Source organism: Pyrgilauda ruficollis, unplaced genomic scaffold, assembly GCF_017590135.1.
Source record: "Pyrgilauda ruficollis isolate IOZ18807 unplaced genomic scaffold, ASM1759013v1 scaffold14, whole genome shotgun sequence".
NCBI lineage: Eukaryota > Metazoa > Chordata > Aves > Passeriformes > Passeridae > Pyrgilauda > Pyrgilauda ruficollis.
Genome location: NW_024512543.1, coordinates 8,262,628 through 8,284,642, shown reverse-complemented (window position 1 = coordinate 8,284,642; position 22,015 = coordinate 8,262,628). Strand labels below are relative to the sequence as shown.

Here is a 22,015-nt window from a genome sequence, read left to right as displayed (position 1 = left end):
GGGAAGAAATTTTTCCTTCCTGAGTAGCTGATCCTCAGCTACAAATGCCTTCCTACTTTTATAGGCATTGTTTTATTCTTCTGGGCACAGAAAAAAGGGTAACTGATAAATATTCCAATGGTTCCTTTGCAACTGAACCTTAGGAGCAAAGGTCATTCATACAGTGAATGCTGTTTCATCTAAGTGTCATTTGCACCTGTAAACCCCTTCAGCAATCCAACTCCTTTGTAGACTCTGGTACTGAAGTATGGGTGGAGTGGGAAGAAATTTCCAACTGTAAACAAAAACTGTGTACCAAAATGTCCAATATTCTACAACTTTATCATCAAGATAATATTACATTGCGAATACCAAAGAAAACAGTATATGCAATTTCACAATGTGAATGGCAGTACTAAAAATATTGATCAGTATGGGCAAGAGTGTGCCAACTTTCACACAGAATGACTGATTTTCCAACATAAATTGTTACCAAATTTCACCTACCGTATCTGCAGCTGTAAGGTTAATGCCCAAGCCTCCAGCTCTTGTACTTAAGAGGAACACAAATATATCATTCCTGTAGAGGAAAGAGATGAAACCCCCTTATTTTGTGCACAAGCAAGGAATAACTACAGAAGCAAATTTTTGACCCACGTGAAGCAATCATGGCTATTTCTATTACTTGAACAGTTCAGAACGCTTTGTGCCGTTCATTCACGGTCAAGGAAAAGAAACATGCGAAAGAGTGAAAGAAAGTAATCTACAATAAGGACTGTCTAAACACGTAAACATTCAATTTGCAATAGCAGTTTATTAATCTGTATCAAAACAAAACAGGGCTTGCTTGTCTTGCCCAGACTGGAAATTAATATTTCATACACACAAAGAACAATCTATTGTTTCACAGAACTGACCCAATGTTAAAGAAATCTTACCTTAATGATGCTCAACTGATAACAAAAAAGAAAAGTAAAGGCAAAACTGTGTAGATGCAAGTTTTGTTCTAAGTTTTGTGCTTTGAACAGAACAAAAAAGGAGACAAGCCTATATGTAGCATGACCAAGTACTGATAACAGCAAAACTCAAAAAATCAAAGTTTCTGCTAAGGTTGTGAACTGCACTAGTGTCTCTGCAGGGTCACCAGTATTTATAAGTGTTCCACACCTTATGGATCTGTGAATAGGCTGGCACAAACAAATCAGACAGTATGCTAGTAGGGATTCCAAAGACATTGACACATTTGTCCTTCTCTGCTTAAGGGAAGACAGTCTGGAACACCACATCCTTTTGGTACTACACTGTCTGAACAACTTGGCAAATGTAAAACCAGTGAAGTACCAGAAACTCTAGAGGAATGAACTGGAAGGAACTAAAACCAAGCTGTCAATCTTCAGACTTTATCTTGCAGGTAAAAAAGCCAAAGGGGTCAACAGGTGCCTGTTTGCACTGAAGGTAATCTTTGGCCAGGTAATCTGTTCTCTTGTAACAATAGTGGGATGTGTGTGTAGACAGTCACCTGAACATGCAGCTGTGATATGCTTCTGGATATGCCATATGGGAAGCAAAGTGGACTGAGCCACAGACTATGTGAACAAATTATCATGCCATAGCTATGTATTTTCAGCACCTTGCAAGGATATCCTGCAGAACAGTTTAGTCTCAGTCAAGCTTTTTTTCCTGGAAATATTTTTCATAAGTAAATCATGTATAAGAGGAACTCAACTAACATCTTAATAGGAATTCTTGTTTAGACTGGCTGACGTACATTTCAAAGGGATTTCCTGCTGAAATTATTATTTTTCTTCAGCTGTTTTATTCGCTAATAAAACCAAATTCTGTTCATTAATAAAATCTTTTTTTTTTTCACTTCTTTTGCTTAAAAGACTTTACAGGAAGAAGCCTCAGGAGTCCAGGAGGACATCATAACCTGCAAGGAACTTGTTTCTGACACGTGGAAACAGGCAGAAAGAAAGGTACTACATGGTCCTCTCACTTACTTCTGCACATGTTCAAATTCACTAGAAGACTCATCATTGCAGCCCAGTACTTCAGCCTCGTGAACCAGTGACCTGAAAGGCCTTGACTCCTATCCTCAGCAACAATACTTTGGGACCACTAACATAAGGAATTTTCCCAAGTCTAGAATGTTGCTTTCACCCTGCAATAAGTAACTGTCTATGAACCTAACTCCACTGAAATAGGAAAGTGACCTTCTTACAAGCTCACATCAACATACAGGAAGGATAACCTTACTGTGAACTACTGTACCAAAATGACATCATATCAAGCTGTATCTCATGATAAAAAGGAAACTTAATAACTATAAACTCAATCATTGTAAGTAATGCGCTCTGGTTCTCTTATTAAAATTGTCAGGATCCATTTTGGTTTACTAAATGAGAAGAGTTACCCTACCTTTCTAGCTAATAAAATCCCCATTTTATCTCTTGTACACTAGTTTAAGGTTTCTTAGTAAAATATGGTTAAATAGTTTGTTTTGCAGAAAACTAGGTCACTTTCAATACTCTAGCATATGCAAGATTTTCAATCTCATCTTTACAGTGTCAACTGTCAAAGCATTTAATAACCATTGGACATTTGCTGCTTTTCTATTGAGCTTCTTTCTAAGCAACAGCCCATTTGAATTGGCAAGAAGTACAAGAGGTGGCTACACTAAAACTGCTTCCAGTACTCTTTCACAGATTCATATCAACACCACTGACTACTGGTCAGCAAACCACCAAGAAATTATTTCAGATAAATGAGCTCAATTTGATACAAAGAAAGATAAGTACAAATTTAATTTATTTTCATTACATCTTACACCAATTTCCTAGGTACATGTATTTTAGCATGAACACACCTTGCAAACTACATTACCTGTTCTGAAAATCTGCCACCATGTCCCTTCGCTCAGAAATCTTTGAAGAGCCATCCAATCTCATGTAGGTATGTTTCCTATAAACCATGTATTCCTGCAAAGAACATGCACCAGAAAAATACAGTTGTTCTTGAAACTGTTCAGTCTTGATTCTTGCAGAGCCCCCCACCACACACAACAAAAACAGGATTGCTAGTTACAACAAGGTTCCATAAACATCATCAACAAATGTTCTGTAAGCAATACTTGATAATAATACAATCCAGAAATTAAAGCTACTCAATCATATGTCAGCTTCTTCATTTCATGTAAATGACAATGTCAATTCAGAGTTGGGGATACATTTGCTGTACTGCAGACCTGGTACATGCCTTTTCCTATAAATAAACAGCTAAACAAAAATGACTAAAATGGGAAGTTTGTTTTCACAGAGTCTAAATTTTCACTAAATCCCAAGTTTTTACTGCGCAAGCAAACCTTTCCAAACAAACCAATTGCACCTGCTCCCTGTCGATTGTACACCATTTCACGGGTGGTTTTAAAAACCTGGTGCTGTATAATGTCCATCCAGCCTTTATCTCAGCAGCGAAGAGCCTGTCAATCTCTTGCACAGGAAAGCACTGAACATTTACTCTGGTGTGTCAGCCCACAGCTCCTGCCAAGCAGCAGAACTGAAACCATTGCCTGAGACACAAATCAAATGGCATCAGCTACGAATGCTGTAAGCAAAGGCTTTTTCCACTGAGACACATTTTTCATGCTCTAAGGTTCTCAGCATTTCTTGATACCTGTGCAACCATCAACAAAATGTGAATTACATACAAAGCTCAAATAACCATGGAGTTTCTCTGGAAAGACATCCTCAGGGGTGCTTAAACAATGGATCCTTGCTTGGCTGACAAGATGCAACACCTACTGGTTACACGAGTTAGGTTTAGCCATACTGGTGCATGAGTCTTTTTGAAATGCCATGAGTGCAAATGAAGACAGAAAGGATCAGATAGTGCTTTAGCAGCAAGAACTATGAGATTCATCTTGCTCCAAGCCACAGTGCTCAGCAGACACAGAACTGATGTGCCGTGAGAAGACATGGCAGTGCTTGCACTCTAATGAACCTTCTGACAGTACTATGCCCAGTTCTCCTTTTCACCTGTCCTTCAGGGCTCCTGATTCCTTTGTGCTCTGCAGAAATAGTGAAAGAGCTGCCATATTATAAGGAAACTGAGAAAAAGACTGATGCAGAGGAAGCGAGCTTCAACATGAAGCAGATGAAAGAGAAAATTAGGTAAATAGAACAGTGTGGAAACAGCCAAATCCAGACTTGGACTACTTCCATGAAACAGAGCTCATAGCTAGTAGGATTTCTGGAGTACAACAAAAGAAGTTCAAAGCAGAGAACAGCTACATCACCGCACAGACAAACAAATCCTAATTAACTATTAATTTATTCCATTTCTATGGCAGGTTTCTGTCACAAACTAAAACCAGAGAGATAAGAGTTGTCAGGCACTATGCCACCTTTTCTCCAGATTTGATAAATTCTTTTACTATTGTCACAAGAACCTTTTCCTTTCATTTCTTTGTTACTGTCTTTATCTGCCTTTATGATGATTCAACCTTTTGATCCTGACTTAGTCTTCCCTCACGTGCTAACCATCTTTTCATTATCTGTCTTCTAAACAAACTTTAGCACAAACAGAAAACATTTCCACCAGGTGCATTTATCCTTATTCCATACTTCAGACATTTTCACAAAGGCACAAAGTGCAAAGAACAAGTTATTCTACACCTTCACTACTGGCATTTATTCCCCCACATCTGCAAACTAGCTTTGTACATTAGCCCTTAGCTGATCATCTAACAGGTATGTCTTCATCCACCTTCCTCTGATCAAGTTGGATACCTCACAGTAGTGTAACAGTGCTCATATGAAGTATCCTTTTGCTGTGAACTGGTTTTGTGCAGTACTTTCCCAAATATTAACAGTACACCCTTTCAATTCAGAAAAAAAGTAAAAAAAAAAAAAAATCCACATTGCAATTCAGACTACACTTCTCAGCACTTCAGTGTTCTGATCACTCATAGAAATGGCATGCTTTTAGCTAAAGAGAGAACCCTGATATACTGGTCTCTACTGTTAACTGTGGAAGACACTTGATGACTGCCCATTTTGCTACTTCCCCACAAGGAATGATGGAGTGGGGTGGGGGAAACCTCACAGGGAGGCTTCAGTCTCATATAGAGATCCTTGTATTAGACCTGCTTGAAAAATCTACCTGCCACTCTCGCTTAGTGTAAAGGGTCACCAAGTCATCAGAAGCATCAGTCTAGGACAAACAATGAAACCCTTGCAACTGAGCACCTACACAGGAAACAAACACACAATGACCTGAGTATGGCAAGAATGCAGTGCTGCTAAAGCCAGTGCTCTTCTGGGCTTCCACAATGATACTTTCTCAGGAAAATGTTTTCCCTTCATATTATTTCACTAACAGAGTCTAAATAGAGTACTCTTCTGTTTTCACACAACTCATTAACTTTTGGTAGAGTATAACCAAGACATTTTACTTCATGCAGAACATAATTCGACCCCTTCATCTCATGAATACAATGTGATGCCCAATGAAACCATGGACAATTACTTTTACAGAAGAGAGCAATCACATGGAGAAAAAACGAACAAAATCTTAAAAATATGAAATACACATCTGCATGGAAAAACAATACTGAAATTATAATTTATCCTCTCCTGTTGAAAGAAAATAATTTTCCCCTTTGTATTTATATCTGCCATTTTATAATGGCTGAACTATGCAGCAGCTCTTCAGCTGAAGTTACATAAAACAAACATCATTTTATAACTTTGTAAACAATGTGCTTTGTGCTCTCTGCCCTGCATAGATTAGGTTAGTGCAATATAGTCCAAATACTGCTAAAAAAGATATCCTGTGTTTTTTCATATTCAACTAGGCCGATATATTTTGACAGATCTGGAAAAAAACAGATATCTACAGATACACAGCTTTTGCAAGGATCTTCTTATTAATGGAGTCCCTATTTGATTTTCAGCTTGCTTAACTTCAGCTTCTGTTACTTTGGTGGGGAGAAAGAAAAACAGAGGACTTAGTAGGTGGCTTATTTGGATAATAAAACACAACTGAAGTTGAACATTCAAGAGATGGAATAGCAAAATGGTATGCCTTTCAAATTGAATGCTAAGAGAAAAGACAGAAGCACTAAACACAGCTTTATGAGCCCCATGGTGTAATGCAGAGTATCAACAAACCTACACCATGTCCAATGTTTGCCAGAAAAAGAGGCATACAAAGCAATGCTAGGCAAAGTGCCAAAATACAGAATTGCAACCATGCAAGTTCTGTTTTTCCTCACAGCAGCAAAAACAAAATTCAGCTTGTGATTTGTTATTGAACTATTAACTGCTGACCTTAAAATACTCTCCTGTTCATACAGAACTCGTGACTTAGGCAGCTATTGATTCAGGCTTCTCACTTTTTCTCTTCAGTTTATTGTGGAGAAGACAGTATCCTAGCTCTTTGATGGCACAGCTGCTCATCAAATAAAGATTTTTTTTTTCTTCAGAGGCACAATGTCTGTTTTTAAATTATAAGTTATGACTTCATTCCTTACTTCTTTCCTATCCCGTATGCCAGAGAACCTCCTAATGTTTATGAAACTTCTGCAGAGGAATCAGATATTAGAGGGAAATGGTAATAGTCTGTGAAATTACAAGCAACATAAACACTGTAAAATTTACTACTGTTCTCCTTCTTCCTTCCAGTAAAAAGGCATGTAGGCATCAAATGAAAAAAGAAGGAAGCAGTTCAAACCAGGAAAAGAGGATAATTAAGCCATGCAACCCCTTGCCACAGGGCAGTGCAAATACCAACACCTAACAAGGTGTCAAGATGCAAATGAACAACTTCATGGAAGAAGAATCCATGTTGGACAACTGAGTACATGGGAGGCTTTAGGAACCCCTTGAACTGCAAACTGCTGGAGATTGAGTGAGTAATGGTGAAGTATCAGTATTCTTGTACTTATTTTCTGCATAACATCTGCTGTTATACACTGGTATCAGCAGAACATTAGGTTGGACCTTAGGTCTAACTTTGTATGGCAGTTCTTATATTCTCATATTAATGCATTAACCTCTGGGTATCCTCTGGTATAGTAATTTTATTTAAGTTTGCTGCATCCAAATTATTGTACTTTCTCCAAAACAGTGTTGCTAAACCTCCATCTTCATAACTTGTCTTCTGTCAGCTATAGCTCTCCTACCTCCAATAAGTCAATCATCCGTGTCATCTGGGAGTAAATGAGAACTCTGTGTCCTTGAGATTTCAGCCGTGTCAATAGAAGATCAAGAGCATGAAGTTTTCCACTGTCAGTGATCAGACTCTCTTTATCTGAAAAGAAATAGAAGAAAAGCAGGTAATTAATAAAGCAAGCCCAGATACATGCAACAAGTTATCTTCTAAGTGTTGCTAGCACTTCACTACATTATAATCTCTGAAGTAAGGAGGTGTGACGGAAGAAACTGCAACATCCCTTCTGGCTGATACTTTAATCACAATGGTAACAATAATTTTTGTTTGCTGGGATGGGAGCACACCTATATGCTCCACGTGGCAAAATCACATTACAGACTGGTCTTAAGTATGGGCTCAATCCTTTTTTTTGGACAGCCATATCCCTCATCTAAGGTTTTACTCTGCCCAGATCAACAAGCACTAAATATCTTGACACTTGAAGAAGTATTTTCCATTACACACATGAAAATGCTGTCCTTTGCACATTGCTGCTACCTTCTGCTGAGCTTTAGACTTATCCTCCACAAATCAAACCCCTCACCTTCCCAGAAAAGAAGAACAGTTGCCTAGGTCCCTGTAAAACAACAATCCCCTCACAGCACTGCCTTGAATTCTTCCCTGCCCTCTCCTTTTTTTCTTCTTTTGTTTTGTTTAAGAAATGTGTCCAGATGGCAATCTTTTCAGTCACTTCAGATTTTATACTTCATGTCCTGTGTATTTCAGCACTGCTCATGAAGTATTTTCCAGGAAGGAGATCTTCCTGTTTGTACATTCTGTACATAAACTTCAGTAAACAATACATTACTGTTGAAAGAGGATGAAGAGAAATTTTCTTCCAAAAAATTATCTGTTGGAAAGGCCATTGATGATTCTCTATTCTTCTGGATGTCTGAACTTAGGTTTACAGCCAAAACGGAAAGCTGACAACTGCAGATGGTGCAGGCTAGTACAGAACCCAAGGATTTTCAGCGTGTCTAGCAGGTAATGTTCTCTAATGTCTAGCAGGTAACACTTTTGCACACTTCCTGCTTCATAGAATTAATTAACTCATGGGCTGAAGAAAATTCAGCTTTCTGTAAGGCAGTTAACTATCTTGCCCAATATCCCAATTAAAAAAAAAGTTATATACAAAATTAATTCTTTCATCTGACCATCATGTATTTTAATATAACCAAAAGCAGGTTCATACTAGTAGAAGAGAGGAGCACAGATCACACAACAGCACTCCTAAAAATGTCTTACAAGCACAGCAGGCAACACAGTCCACCAAAGTCATATGGTAGGTGTGCAGTGATGTGGCAGAGTAGTAAGCAATTCCTGCAAGCACAGCTATGGGCTTCCTGGAAAAAGCAGGAATGCAGTTGCTCTCTTTCAAAAGTATCTTTAGTTGCAATATAAATAATGGACTTGATGCTGGAATCTACATCAGAACATCAGAAAATGCAACCAATCATCTCCTTTCTGAAATTCAAAACATTGCGAGTTTTCATATGGTTTAAAATAATTAGCTATTCCACTTGCTCTACAAAACAATGCTGTGAATGCTCTCTGCTATGGTAATTTTACAACCATGCACCTGCAATTCACTAGTTGAGAACCCAAGACAAGATAGGTCTGCTCTTTCTTGCTTGTCTGCCTATCTAGATAGTGACTGTATTTCCTCCTTTTGGCAGTGATGATCTTGCTCTGCCTGGGGCAAGTACCACACCATTGCTTAAATTGTTGGTGACTATCTTAGGGAATCCATTAACTGGGGAGCCGAGTCAAGGAAATACTGTAAGCAAAACTCGAGCCCACACATCAGGCTAGCATTTGTTCAAGTGCAACATAATGTATAATGATGCACTCATCTCTAGAACAGCATTCAGTCTCAATTACATATAAATCATTAATAGCCTCATGCATTCTTCTAAGGAAAACCAAATTTTCAATGTAGGCAATTAAGCAAAATGGAAATGAATTACAGCTACTTGGTTTTAAAATACACTTATGGAAGCCAAAGCCTTTGTTCAACAGCAGTATTTACTCTTTATACAAAATTATTTCCTTTAATCAAAAATACAGCCATGACATTCTGCTTTCATTCTAATTGGTCAGCTTGCTATTTCAGAACAAATTATACTGAGTGAAGCTACATGAAATGTCTAGATATATAATCTAGATATAGTCACAGACTAACATGATTATTAACCAAAAGCTATCTAACTGGAAGAAAACTCAGAGAATCAACAGGGTCTGTTCAAAAGCGAGTGTTGACAGGATCAGATTAACATACTAGCAAGTTTCCAAAAGCAAAATGCTACTGTTTTTCTCACAAAGGCACCAATAGGTAGAATTAAGCTTTGCTAACTGGAAATGATGCGTGTCCTCTGCTGCTGGCTCCTGAGGTCTCCATTGTGTAAGTTGCTATTTTTAAATCGCAATGAAATGCAAATTACAAGTAAAGAATTTATGTGCAAATGATTTGAAAAGTTAGCAACTTGTTAACAGTTCATAAGTCATCCAATAGCTCAGCAGTAGAGCAGACTGCACTGGTGAGAAAGTTTTTGAGGTTTTTTTAGGGGAGCAAAACAGTACTACCAAAAAAGAGATTTATCATCTCTGGGAGAGAAAATCATTTGTCCTTAACCTGGCACCTTTAAGCATGCTAGCCTGATGCCATTGTGTTTTCCAAGATCAAGTATTTTTCCATGGTGAAAGCCTGCCACCTAGTGCTTCAAACAACAAATTCTGGAAAATGGTAACAGAAAATGTGCTTTACTCATGCCATCTTTAGAAAATACCAGAATTATTCAAAAGAGGAAAAAACTCTCTGTCTTCCACCTCTAGTTTATTTCACTTCTGTTTCTAATTTTCTCTTACCTAGGAGAAGAAAAAAACTATTCATTTTTTAAAGGGGACTTCCAAAATCTGCAGTTCTACCTGTTTTTGCATTTCATGAGCAGCAACAACTTCAAATGACAAATTCTATGGATTTTTTCTTGTTGTTTAAAAGGAACTTTTAAAACTTTAAGTCAAAACTTAAAGCTAAAACTTTAAGTTTAAAACTTTAAGATAGAGGTCCTGTACTGCAGCGTCAAAGAGCTCTTCCTAGGACACAATTTGTTGGGTTCTTCAGCACTGTATGAAATAAACAAGAAAAAGGAACCAGACCAAATGGCTGTCAGTCTGAAAAAAAAACCAAACCCAACTGCCTCCAGCCATGCTAGGATGTGGACATAAATTATCTACAAGGGGATACAGTGGGCCTGGGAAGAATAGTTACAAATGATTATGACTCAGAATAACCTTTGTCAGGAGCTCTGGCTGATGACTGTAGCTGGGCTCAGCGCTCTCTGGAGAATGAGAAAAAGTGCCTCTGGACATGCAAAAAGCAGAGGAAAGAGAGATAAAGCCTGGGTTCCAGTTGACACCCCTGGTTCCCCTCCTGACGGCACAATGGGGTCAGTGAGGAGCTAGCTGGCTCTCACAGTAAACAGCCAGTGAGGCCGGTGCTTTTTATCGATACTAAAAGGACTCAGACACTTCCTGCCATTTAATCCAGGACCATTTTTCTTTCAAAGAACAGGAAAAACCTCAAGAGATTCCCACAGTGATCACAGCTGAGCCTGCTGCCAGGGTACTGGGAACGCCGAGTGTGGGAGAGGATAGATCAGGATTTAGGAGAGAGAGATGTCCCCCTTTTCTTCTTGTCACCTACTTGCCACAGACCTTCACAGCAACCCTTCCATTTGACATGTGCTAGACTTTAGCCTTGCAAATGGCTCCTTCAGCACACCACTCACTTTCTGTACGGCACTGTGCCTGTTTCTGCACCTATGAACACAGCTGTCCTGTTGTGGTGTGTGCCCTCTCCTCTTAGAGTAAGTTTAGGTTTCAATGCTACTTCCCACTTAATTGTTTTTGCCCCACTTCTAGGTCCAATGCTTCCTAAATTAAGCCAGCTTAACATAACACACTCATCCCAACCTCCTTCTCAACCAAATTCTGCTGTGCTCTGACAACAATTTGCCCAACCTTGCACCTATTCTTTCACCTCTGAAAGCTTCTTGTACCCTACCTTTATTCCTCTAAAATGCTTTGCTGATAACGAAGTCCCCAGCTTAAAATGGAAGTCTTTCAAGAGAATGAAGCCCTGCCTCTCTTCTGCATTGACTACATTTCTGCATTTCTCTATCCATGTCCTCTGTCTTAACTCTTCAATACTTGCCACTTTTCTGCTACAGAGATTAATTTTCTTTTTCCAAATAACCAGCAAACAATTAAGAGAATTGCTGAAGAAATTATAAAATCATCAGCTATGACTGAGTATTAATCCAGTGCAAGCTCATGAAAAATGATTTCTCCATTTCTTAGGTACAAACGTGCATGTGCTTCAAATGACTCCAAACACTTAAGAAGGTACCTTCTTAAACCAGACTGCAGCAAGCAAAAGGCCACTTTCCTTCTACTGTACTAACTTCCCCTGCCAAACATCCTTGACCCAAAAGGGTCTGGGAATAACTTTGCATCTGGCAGTGTAAGCTGTTTTTCCTCTTGGCTATCTGTCAGATCTCTAGTACTTTCTGCAGAATTCTGCTTGCTGCTCAGGACCATCTTCTGACAGCTAGAGCATTTCTGGCCCATGAAAGTCATGCAGTACCGGCAATCAAACCCTATGAGATCTTGGATTACTTCAGTCTAATTCTAAGAAAAAACAGTACATTTATTTTACTGGTACACTGGTACCTTCTTCCCACTTTACAAGGAAATATGAGTAAGTCTGTATTTCAATTGAAATTCAGTAAATCCCTCATGCCTTATTTTCCTGACTAATTTCCTCTGAATTTGGTCCTCAAACCTATCCTTCTCATGGTAGACTGCTACAAGTAATTTTAACCTTTTCATCAGGTAGACCAACAAAAGATCTTTTAGGCCAATATGAAGTTCTCTCAACACCTTAGGAGGCAAGCTATGTCTCTAACTTTTCATGCAATCTTCCTATCTCCAACTTCAAAACAGTACTTGGTTGTGAGAGCAGACTGTGCTGTAGTAGCAAGTCTACCTCTTTACAGTCATTTGGAGGACTGACATGCAAAGAGAGGTTTGTAAGCATTAGAAAAAACTGTATTATATGTTTTCGGTATCCATCGAAGATTTACTTCACACAGAGGTTGCAAAATCATGGTACATTTTAAGATATCAGGTTAACTTTCACTCAGAAAAAAAACCAAACAACCATCCCCAATCCTTCAAAAAGCCCACAGCCAAGCATAAATTACCACCAAATAACAGATGTCCTTATTTATCTCACCTCCACTGCACTACAGCCTCCAAACTTACCTGGTATCCTGATAAAAGACCAGCCGTTCTGAGGCCTGATCCCTAAGAGCCCTCCTGGATGCTCTGGGAAGAACTGGGAGCACTGCTTCAGCCAGTCAGCTGCTAGCTCAGGGGATCCATGGAGTACACACTGCTTTGCTTCAAGACTTCCTCCTTCCCTTAGTGCCCTGCGCTCGTATTCTGCACTTCGGTCATTGCAGTAGAACTCCAGTGGCACAGCTGTTACCTACAAGTAAAATAATGATAATCAATATTCTTGGTCACATTTCTCCCTCTCCCCAAATCCCCAGTTCAAGTACCGTACCACGGGATTAAATTTTAGAAGCCAAGTCATTATGAAATGTAGAAACAGAAAACAATCTTTGGTTGGGTTTAAACCAAGCAAAGATGCAACATCTCTCCACACCACAAAAAGCACCATTTGAACAACCAGGCACAGAAAACCTGCCTTTTGATAAAGTATGCCTTCTTCCAACTGCTACACAACTGATAGCAAAACTATAAGAGTAATATCCTTGCTCTACCTCTCTTTTTGCAAAGATTTATTTCTTTTTAGTTCCACCCTTCACAATCAAGTATTTATTTCATTAGCAGAAATTACACATAATGTCCTTAACAGAAATTCATGTGAGAATTCAAAATTTGGGTGATTCATAAATTAGAAATAGGGGGAAAAGGAACAGCGTATTTCTTGGGCTTTACAGTTGCTTTAAATGAAGTGGCCACAGAAACAGTGCTCTTTTTCTTGTGGCATTCTATGAATCCTATGCCCTATTAGCTGTTTCAGTATATACAACCCAGCTGGACAGACCAGTGTTGCAAACACGGGAAGTGTGATTTCATGCCATGTGAGCTGCTCTGGAACAGCTCCATCAGTTTAACTCTCCCTTTTCTGCCCCATCCACCCCAAATCTGTACAGAGTGGAAGGTGCTCATGAGCCAAACAGCTGAATGCCAATGACTGCAAGGTGCTCAAGAAAAATTCTGTTCCAGCAGACACGGCTGAATCTTGCAAAATCTGCAGCTTTCTTATATCTCTCCCTTACCACAACAGGACAACAACCAAAAGTGAAATTGAGCCATGGTACACAGCAGGACAGACTGCTCGGCTGGATTTAACTTCAGATACTTCACCAGGAGTTAAATACAATGATCCAAAGTAAACACAATTACAACACTTTAAAGCAAATATAAATGCAAAACAATTCACCGTCTAGCACAGGATTAAAAAAAAAAAAACAACCAAACAGATTACTAACTTCTTTCTACATTTTTTGAACGCAAGTCTGTTTTGGGAAAACATTCTGGAGTGTTTACAAAAAACATTTATAACCAAGTTTACAAAAGAAAGCTAGTAGAAGCTTTTACATACTAGCTAAAGACTTAATAATGTGTTATAAAATCACATAGAAATGAAAACAAATTTTACTATTAAGACAACCTTACAATACAGGCTAGTAACAGAGAGATTTGAAATGCCATGACAATTTCTTCATCAGTGTAAGAAGCAAATGTATCATTACTTTAGAAGTCATTGTTGCTTTTATTTCAGAAGTATCATGAAAAAAATCACCATATAAAGTCATGTAAGTAAAAAACATTGTCATCAATCCTAACAGTGTGAAAAATTACATTCCCTCCAGGACTGTGAAAAGCAATGTAACAAATGAACAACAGAGAAAATCAAGCTTGTGAGAATTTTCACATTTATAAGAGGCAAGTGGGGCTGCATAGGAAGGAACAGTACAGGAGGTCTGTAGGTTTTTATGGTGAACAGTAAGCAGTAGACTTCCTGCAGAACTGAGATGGGGAGGGAATTAGGGTGATCATGGGACATCTGAAACATTAAACACAATAAAAGAATCATGTTTGTATTGCAGATGAAAAGCTTCTATATTTGAAGGGAGTTTAAATTTTATGTTCCAGCTCAGTCTGGTGTGACAAAACTGCTATATTGAGAATAATATATACAACATTACATCATGCAAAGGAAAATATTATTTATTGTTTAAATTATAAGCAATAGGTAGTTTAATTAACACCGGTTTTAAAGACTGCACTTTAGAACTGTAAGGTAAAGAGAGCAATCCATACCTCAGGACTGCCGGGTATCTTAGATGTTGGCTGTACCTCTCTGGACATATGTCAGCTAACTCAAAAGTATCAGGTATTAAGCAAGGTTTCCTAGCTGGAACTGTGGCCCAGACCAGTTTCACAGGAGTTCTTCTCATAGGAATAAATTAATCTCATACAGACTTCTGTTTATAAGGGCCAAACAATTGCTTAAACAGATTAATGAGTACAGCCGTAGCACTTTTAAAAAAAACCCGAAAATCAACAAAAAAGCACACACAATCTTTGCAATAATGGCAAAGCCATTGTTTTTCAAGATGCCAAGAGCTATTTTAAAACCTGTCTATTTTAAACCTGTGGTTGTCTACACACAACCACACAAAACACTGCAAAGTGAAACAGGATGTGTTAAGACTTTGAACACATTTCCACTACCTAAAAGATACTCTTAGAGTTGGTGCTATCCTGTACTGCCACCTGCAGTCAAAGCATATGTTTGATCTTTGTGAAAAAGGGAAAAACCTCTTTCAAAATGCACAAAATACAAAATGCAAGCAAGTTCTGTCACCTGAAGAGTGCTATAATCCACAAATTATGGTACAGACTTAAGTTGTTCAAGAGACACTATTCACCACCACATTTGAGTTAACATTTCTACACCGGACAGAGTGGAACAAATACTCTTTTCAAGCACAGATAACTTGCCATATTGATTTCCAGGACCTAGATTTTCCACCCCTAGGACAGGCAGCCACTACACACAGAGCAGACTAACTTCTGACACATAAAAATACCCTATCTTCTGAAAAGAATACACAGATTTTTACAACACAAACAAAGTCAGAAGATTCTACAAGCCCTGTTTCAGTAACACCTCAACCTAAGGAAGAACTGGTAGGAGACAATCTTGAGACAAACTCTGTGTGCCTCAGTGCTATTTCTACACTAACAAGAACTAATCTTCCTACATATCCCATGCAAAACTGATTGGCCTCTGAGGACCTCAGACTATCTTTACCATCAGTTCCTTTTTTTTAGAATGCAGGCACATATTTCTAGGGTAGAGTCCTGTATCTTTTGCATGCATTACAAGTGAAAACAAGACTTTCTGAAATGGACAAAAAAACCAGTCTTTCTTTCAAGATTGTTCACTCTAGTCTTTATTTTGTCATGGTGTATTTTTTCAGATTTTTCTCCCCACAGGCTTGGTTTTGTGGTTTTACTAATAACAAAAGGTAGAGCAGTCCTCAGTACTAAATCCTCCTCTGTCAGCACATTATTGTCAAACTGATTGATTGTAAGAGTCATGGTTCAGAAATACATCAAAAATACAGTGATAGGGATGTATGAATGCATTTCCACCCTAAATTAAAGAAGTTAGTTTAGCTAAGGCAATTGTAAAATGCTTCCTGCATTTATCTTCATGCAAAGTTAACCTTTCAGACAGTGTGAGATGACCAAAATGGCTTCACACAATATTCCAGTGTGTAAGAAATCTATTGAAATTAAACCAAACAGTATTATTCAAAATTTGTTCAATTAGCTTCTTAATGACAATGCAAGACCCATCCTCCAAGTTACATTTTTTTATGATTGAGACCTGTCTGTACTCACGAAAACTGCCTGCATAGAAAGAAGACTGACTTCGTCCCCCAGCTGCTACATAAACATACGCTTCTATTTCTATCATTTGCTCCATTAACTTCCCAAAATTCACCACAGGTCAAACAACAACAGAAGGCTATAGCTTCTGGGAACATATGTGCTCTTTCTGCTCTTTCAGGTCTTCTACACTCCTGCCAAAAGTTTCTAACAAGCATAAAATTAAATCTTTGTGCTCCTAGAAACAAAAAGCCATGTCTACACTGAATCATTTTTATACACCAGCCAAACCAAAACAAATAACTTTTTTTTCACTAGAATAAACATCAGATACTATTTCTTTTCACCTTTCCCCTCATTTGCAGCCATCTAAGCCCCTCTCCATCCTTTCTGCTGTAGGGGAACAATTCAACATATTCTTCATCCATGATGCAAATTTAGGTACAAAGAGAGACAAATCAAAGGAATCTGAAGGTGAAGTGGTTTTCACAATTTACTCTAAGAATAAGCTCTTGTTCTCCAGCGAGGCAGTACATTTTAACAGGGAGGTGACACGTGACTTTGAGCAGTTCAGCTGGATTCGCAGCCCTTGAGCTGCTGACACAGGTAAATTCAGCTTGAGCAGCAGCAGGTAGGTAAAGAGCTTGCATTTGTGAGGTCCTGCTTGCCATCCACCCTTCTCCAAACGCACAAGTATAATTGCACATCATTTTATGAGGCCTACAGCAAGAACTTCAACAGTGACTAAAGAATATAACATCTTGATGCTCTGGTAATAAAATTGTATTTTGTCCGGTTTTGTCAAGATCCAGCAACATGGAATGCAACAGCCATAGACCTAATGAAGGTCTCTTGTGTCAGCCCGGAAACTTCAACCAATTTTATTTCAAAATTCATTTGGCAGATGATGAAGAACCCCATGCAGTAGCACTAAACATCCAAAAGACCTAGAAAATGCCAACTTGAATAATCCTTATATACTGCAATTTGGTGTTTCCTCTCTGGAGTGTAAGACAGGAAACAAACACCCTTTTCAAAAAAGCACTGCTTCCCAGCTCTCTTTTGTCATCTGAGTTGACCAAACAATCACCTCATTCTGTAGTGATGACACCTAATTCTCCCCATTGGATTATCAATTAATAATTTACTTTAATATCTCTTCTATAATTGCTTTAGGTATTAGGACAGAAAGTGAAATGTTAGAACAATTCCTGTTGGGTGCATCTTACAACTTTCCTTTTCCCCTCAGTACACATTAGAGTCACTTCCCCTACGAAAAACCACTATTGAATACTGTAGCAAAAGGATATCCTCACAACAGTTTTACCCAACCAAAAGAGTCATACATCATTGTGTTCCAATGACACAATTCTACCAAGATTTAAAACACAATAGAAAATACATAATTTACAACTGAACTTGGACTTACCCGTGGACTGGCTATGCACAGGAAGGACGGCAGCTCAGTCACCTGGCAGCATCGTACACATGAGGTAGCTGTTCTCCTTCTATATATGACATGGTCTGAATAGCCAGTAACTGCTTTACAGTGGCTGCTGAACACAAGGTTCTGAAAACAAAATCAAAATTAAGAAATTAATGTCTATGAAGAGACACTCCTCTTAAATCTTGTATCCACCCATGCGGAAGACAGACAAAGCACATTCCGTACGTATTTCTCTTTGAATAAGGAAAACTCTACACATCTCCTGCAGTGAGTATGTGAAGAATCTTTGTGTAATTATCAGAACATTTAAGTCCAGAAATGTTTGCAATCAGATTAGGTCATATCAATACTTGAGTTGATGCTCAGTTGGAACCAGAAACAAGTTTTTCTGCCTTTGAACCTTTTGACCTTAGCTTTCCTAATGAAGGCAGTCCAGGAATATTCTAGTACGTCTGCTGCTCAGGGTGTTTTCGAGCTACTCATTTATCTATTCTGAGTTAAATTTTGCAGAGGGAAAAAATTAAGAATTGAAATAAGGCTGGATTGGTATCTTTAGACTTGCATATTTTCCAACCTTTTCCTTCTCTCCTGTGCAAAAGGCTCAAAATTTTATCCTGAAGATTTTAGAAGTGCTAGCAGGGTCACACACATGAACAAATCGATGTTTAAAACCTGGAATTTGCCAAAATGCCCTTTTGATACAGAAAAATATACTGACTCAGAAGTGGGGATAGTCAGATGACAGTACAGTTTAAAGAAAGGAAAGCTCTTTGAAGATGCTCAGCTCTACATAGAAAAATAACAAAAAATTGTTTTTAATTAAATTTAATTAAATTTTCAATTAAATTTTCTTTGCTTTGAGCTATAGTTTCTTTTTATTGTAAATATATGCATCAAACAATGAAACAAACTGCTTATAGACTAAGCCATTTCTGCTACTTAGCTTTTATTGACTCTTCTATATTCATAAAGATCAATAGTTCTATATTATATTTGCTTCCTATAGTATGCAGAGCATTATTCTGCACACAATAGGAAACTAGCAATAATTTTAGAAGCCTTAAGAGGTATACCTCTCACTGCCATAGGACCACAGGATGTGCCTTCCTGGAAATTCCAGCACTTAAGTTCACTTAAGTAAAAGGTAAACAGGATCTCAAGTTTTGGTATTTTTCTGCCCAGGATCCTAATGCACCAAAATTAATGGCATGCTACTTTTACTTTACAGAGCCTTCCAACTTCATGAAATCCCAGTATTTGAAGTTGTGAACATCCAGATATACGATAGAAGCAGACACCCTGTATAGCATGTCATATATTGGATAGATGCACTCCTGTGTATGTCAAAAAATGCTAGAAAACAGCCACAGCAGGAGTTTATTACAGATCATGCATTCTGGGCCCTTTCATTTCCATTCACTGGGCAAGATGCAGATGGCAAGCACGTATAATCTGGAACCTGCTGACAAGAGAGGAGAACAGTCTGACTGTACATACATGCCAGCACTACTTGCACTCAACCCTAGCCTCTACGCACATCCTTTGGCTGCTGCCAGCGAGACTCGTGGGCTGGAGATGGCAAAAATAAAACTCATACTCTGACCAAACATTTCCTCCTCTATATATGAAAGCTGAGAGTTGAAAGCTGACAAGAGTCTTTCAGTGACACTCAGCAGAGCTAAAAAATACAGGTCAAAGCTTGGCCCACACTGGATAATGTGAAGCGATCCCAAAAACAGGCTCTTACTCAGCTGACAAGTCTTAATCAGTAATGCTGGCTTAAGCAACAACTGCTTCACATGTTTTCTCTGGTCCTCACAGAGCCCCTTCTTGTTGGCCTACCTGTCTGTATTCATTAAGATGCTGATCAAGATGAAAACAAACCCCTGCCCCTCTGCTCCAAGTGAGTTTTATGACATGCTTCCCCACCTGGTAAAACTAGCCATGTGCTGAAACAATAGTGCGGGATTCATAGGGCTGGGAATACTTGCCTGTGGACAATGGATATGAATGCTGGCTTACACATCTGAGAACAGAAACAGTGGCAACAGAGCACCAACATGGCTGCTAAAAAGGGCAAGTCCTTTCCCATGATATATTTGTGCCACTTCCTGTTCTAGTTTTGTCTCCTCTCCAAAAGCCTCTTTGGCTACACATCTGATCAAACGAAAAATTTAACAGCCATGAAAATACAAGGTTTTCTCTAGCTGGCTCATAAAAAGATGTGTTGGGGTATGCCTGCATCAGCAGACGCAGGGTTCCACAGCTGAGAGTAAAGAAAGGACAGCAGGAGTCAGAGGGGGAAGGGTGAACAACTGCTTTAGCTGAAAGTCTCTCTCTTCCCCACCCCTGGACCCCACACCAGGAGTACAGCTGATTTTATGAAGAATCATCATTGCAGGCAGTCAGAAGAGCTTTCCAGTAAGTCTTATGACAGCAAGCACTGCCATATTGATTGTGGCCCAGGTCAATAGAGGGGTTTGGTAATTATTTCCTTGAAAGTCTAAATACAAGAAATGGATAGAGAGGAAGTTAACAAACTGTCATTCCAAGCCTACGCAAGTTTGTTACTTAATTATTTTTTGGAAAACAATATCAAAGACCAATTTAAGTTGACTTTAGGACAGTTGAAGTACCTAGGAGGAAACAAGTAAAGCTTCAACAAGGTACTCAAAATAAGAGAAAAATACTTGTACCTGGGCATTAATCTGCTTTGAGAGCTAGATTCCTCTGTACAAACTATGAGCAGGTCACATAAGAAACATCCCTCTGAATTCTAACATATGCAGCTGTTAAGTATTCATGAATGGAGTAGTCACCAGATATAACAGGGACAGTGGAAACCCATCAGCTTCCCATCAACCACATGCATGGAAAAGACTGGGTAATGTTACAGAACTGAACACAGCCACAGCTCTGAAATGGCTCACACACTTTAGTACAACAAAGCCAAAAACCAAAGAGGAAGATTATTAAAAGTCAGGAATGTACAACTATGCACTCCAAAATAAGTCTTGAAAGAGGGTCACCTATACTGTAAATAGAGCTGCACATAAATATGGGTGATTGCTACCAACATCTTAAGCCCATTAACACGCCTAAATTTTTTAAATAGAAATAAAATTACAAAAGGAAAGGAGGGAAGGGTTCATGTAAACAGAGCAGATTTTATACTCACTTAATTCAATGCATACAAATGAATACATATCATGTGGAGGTGCTGAGCAGGGGCAATGAAGAAACCTCACACTTTGCAAGCAATTTCTGTATTTACATGATTAAACATATCTTTAGACAGATGCTACTACAATTTCAGAAGTATCCATTAAAAAATAAATGTGTCTCTCTTTCTACTGACTTATTTTCATACTTTGTATCTTACATTGGAAATGCTGATCTGAGCAGTTAAGAAAAGCCTTTCCAGATTTTTACCATTTCCTTTTTCCTCTTTTCTCACCCTTGTCATTCCTTACATGTTACTATCTTATGAAGCCCAAAAGGAAGCCTTGGGGAATGTTACATTGAAAGCTTCTCCAGTTTGGGCTAAGGAAAAAGTTAGTTCATTTCACTCACAATAACATGCAGTGTGCTAAATGACAGGCATGTAAAGGGCAGCTTGATTTTCAACTCTCCTTTAGGTTTTGCACTCCCCAACCATCCTTATTTTTTTAAGGTGTTCTAAACATAAGTTCTGCAAACAAAATTCTGTAAATATAACTTATTTTAAAGTGACTTCAGATAGTAATCTGTCTAATAGGAAGGCTAGAAAACAGCTTTAAAGTATCTGTCATAACTGCAGGGCTATTCTTCCTTTAGATTCACTGGGGTTATCACAAATGTACTGTATTGCACACACTGATGAACTCTGCTCCTTAGCTGGCTTTTTTCTGTATTGAACTTGTTAGTTGCAACAGTCATTAGTTACACACAGTCAACAGCTGTGGGAACCCCTAGGACACAAGTACTGACATCCTCAAAGAATAGAAATTATCTGGAGAAACCAAATTAATGTTTAAATCTTGCTAGACTGTGGTATAGGTCTGTAGCCTATTCTATTAATTTAATCGCTAATATTAAAACCTACACATGCATATTCTATATCTTACATTTAAAATCTATAATGTTAATCCATCTTCTGTCCTTCAGAAAATGTAATGATTTTCATTTTGATATTCATACACACCAAACCAAGGGCTATGTAAGGACTCAGATCATCTTTCTACATAGGTAAAAATGAATGCTACCTTCTCTAAGTGCACACAACTTCTGATACCATCTTCTTTACTGCCACACTTACGACAACACACAAATTCTCCTTAACCGTATGAATAAGAGGACAGAGCTACACTACAGCCTCAGAGAGAAGCACTGCAGGCA

The 22,015-nt window shown here is 38.5% G+C and overlaps 1 protein-coding gene across 1 annotated transcript in view; it reads right to left on the bottom strand.

The window, feature by feature from the left end:
- INO80 (INO80 complex ATPase subunit) overlaps positions 1-22,015 on the bottom strand; it is a 63,214-nt gene that overhangs the window by 9,015 nt on the left and 32,184 nt on the right. Inside the window, exons 25-29 of the mRNA XM_041460193.1 lie at positions 17,621-17,761; positions 12,517-12,742; positions 7,163-7,290; positions 2,863-2,957; positions 487-559 (exon numbers count right to left, since the gene is read on the bottom strand). Coding sequence (XP_041316127.1) covers positions 487-559; positions 2,863-2,957; positions 7,163-7,290; positions 12,517-12,742; positions 17,621-17,761 — 663 coding nt within the window. The remainder of the gene's footprint in view (positions 1-486; positions 560-2,862; positions 2,958-7,162; positions 7,291-12,516; positions 12,743-17,620; positions 17,762-22,015) is intronic.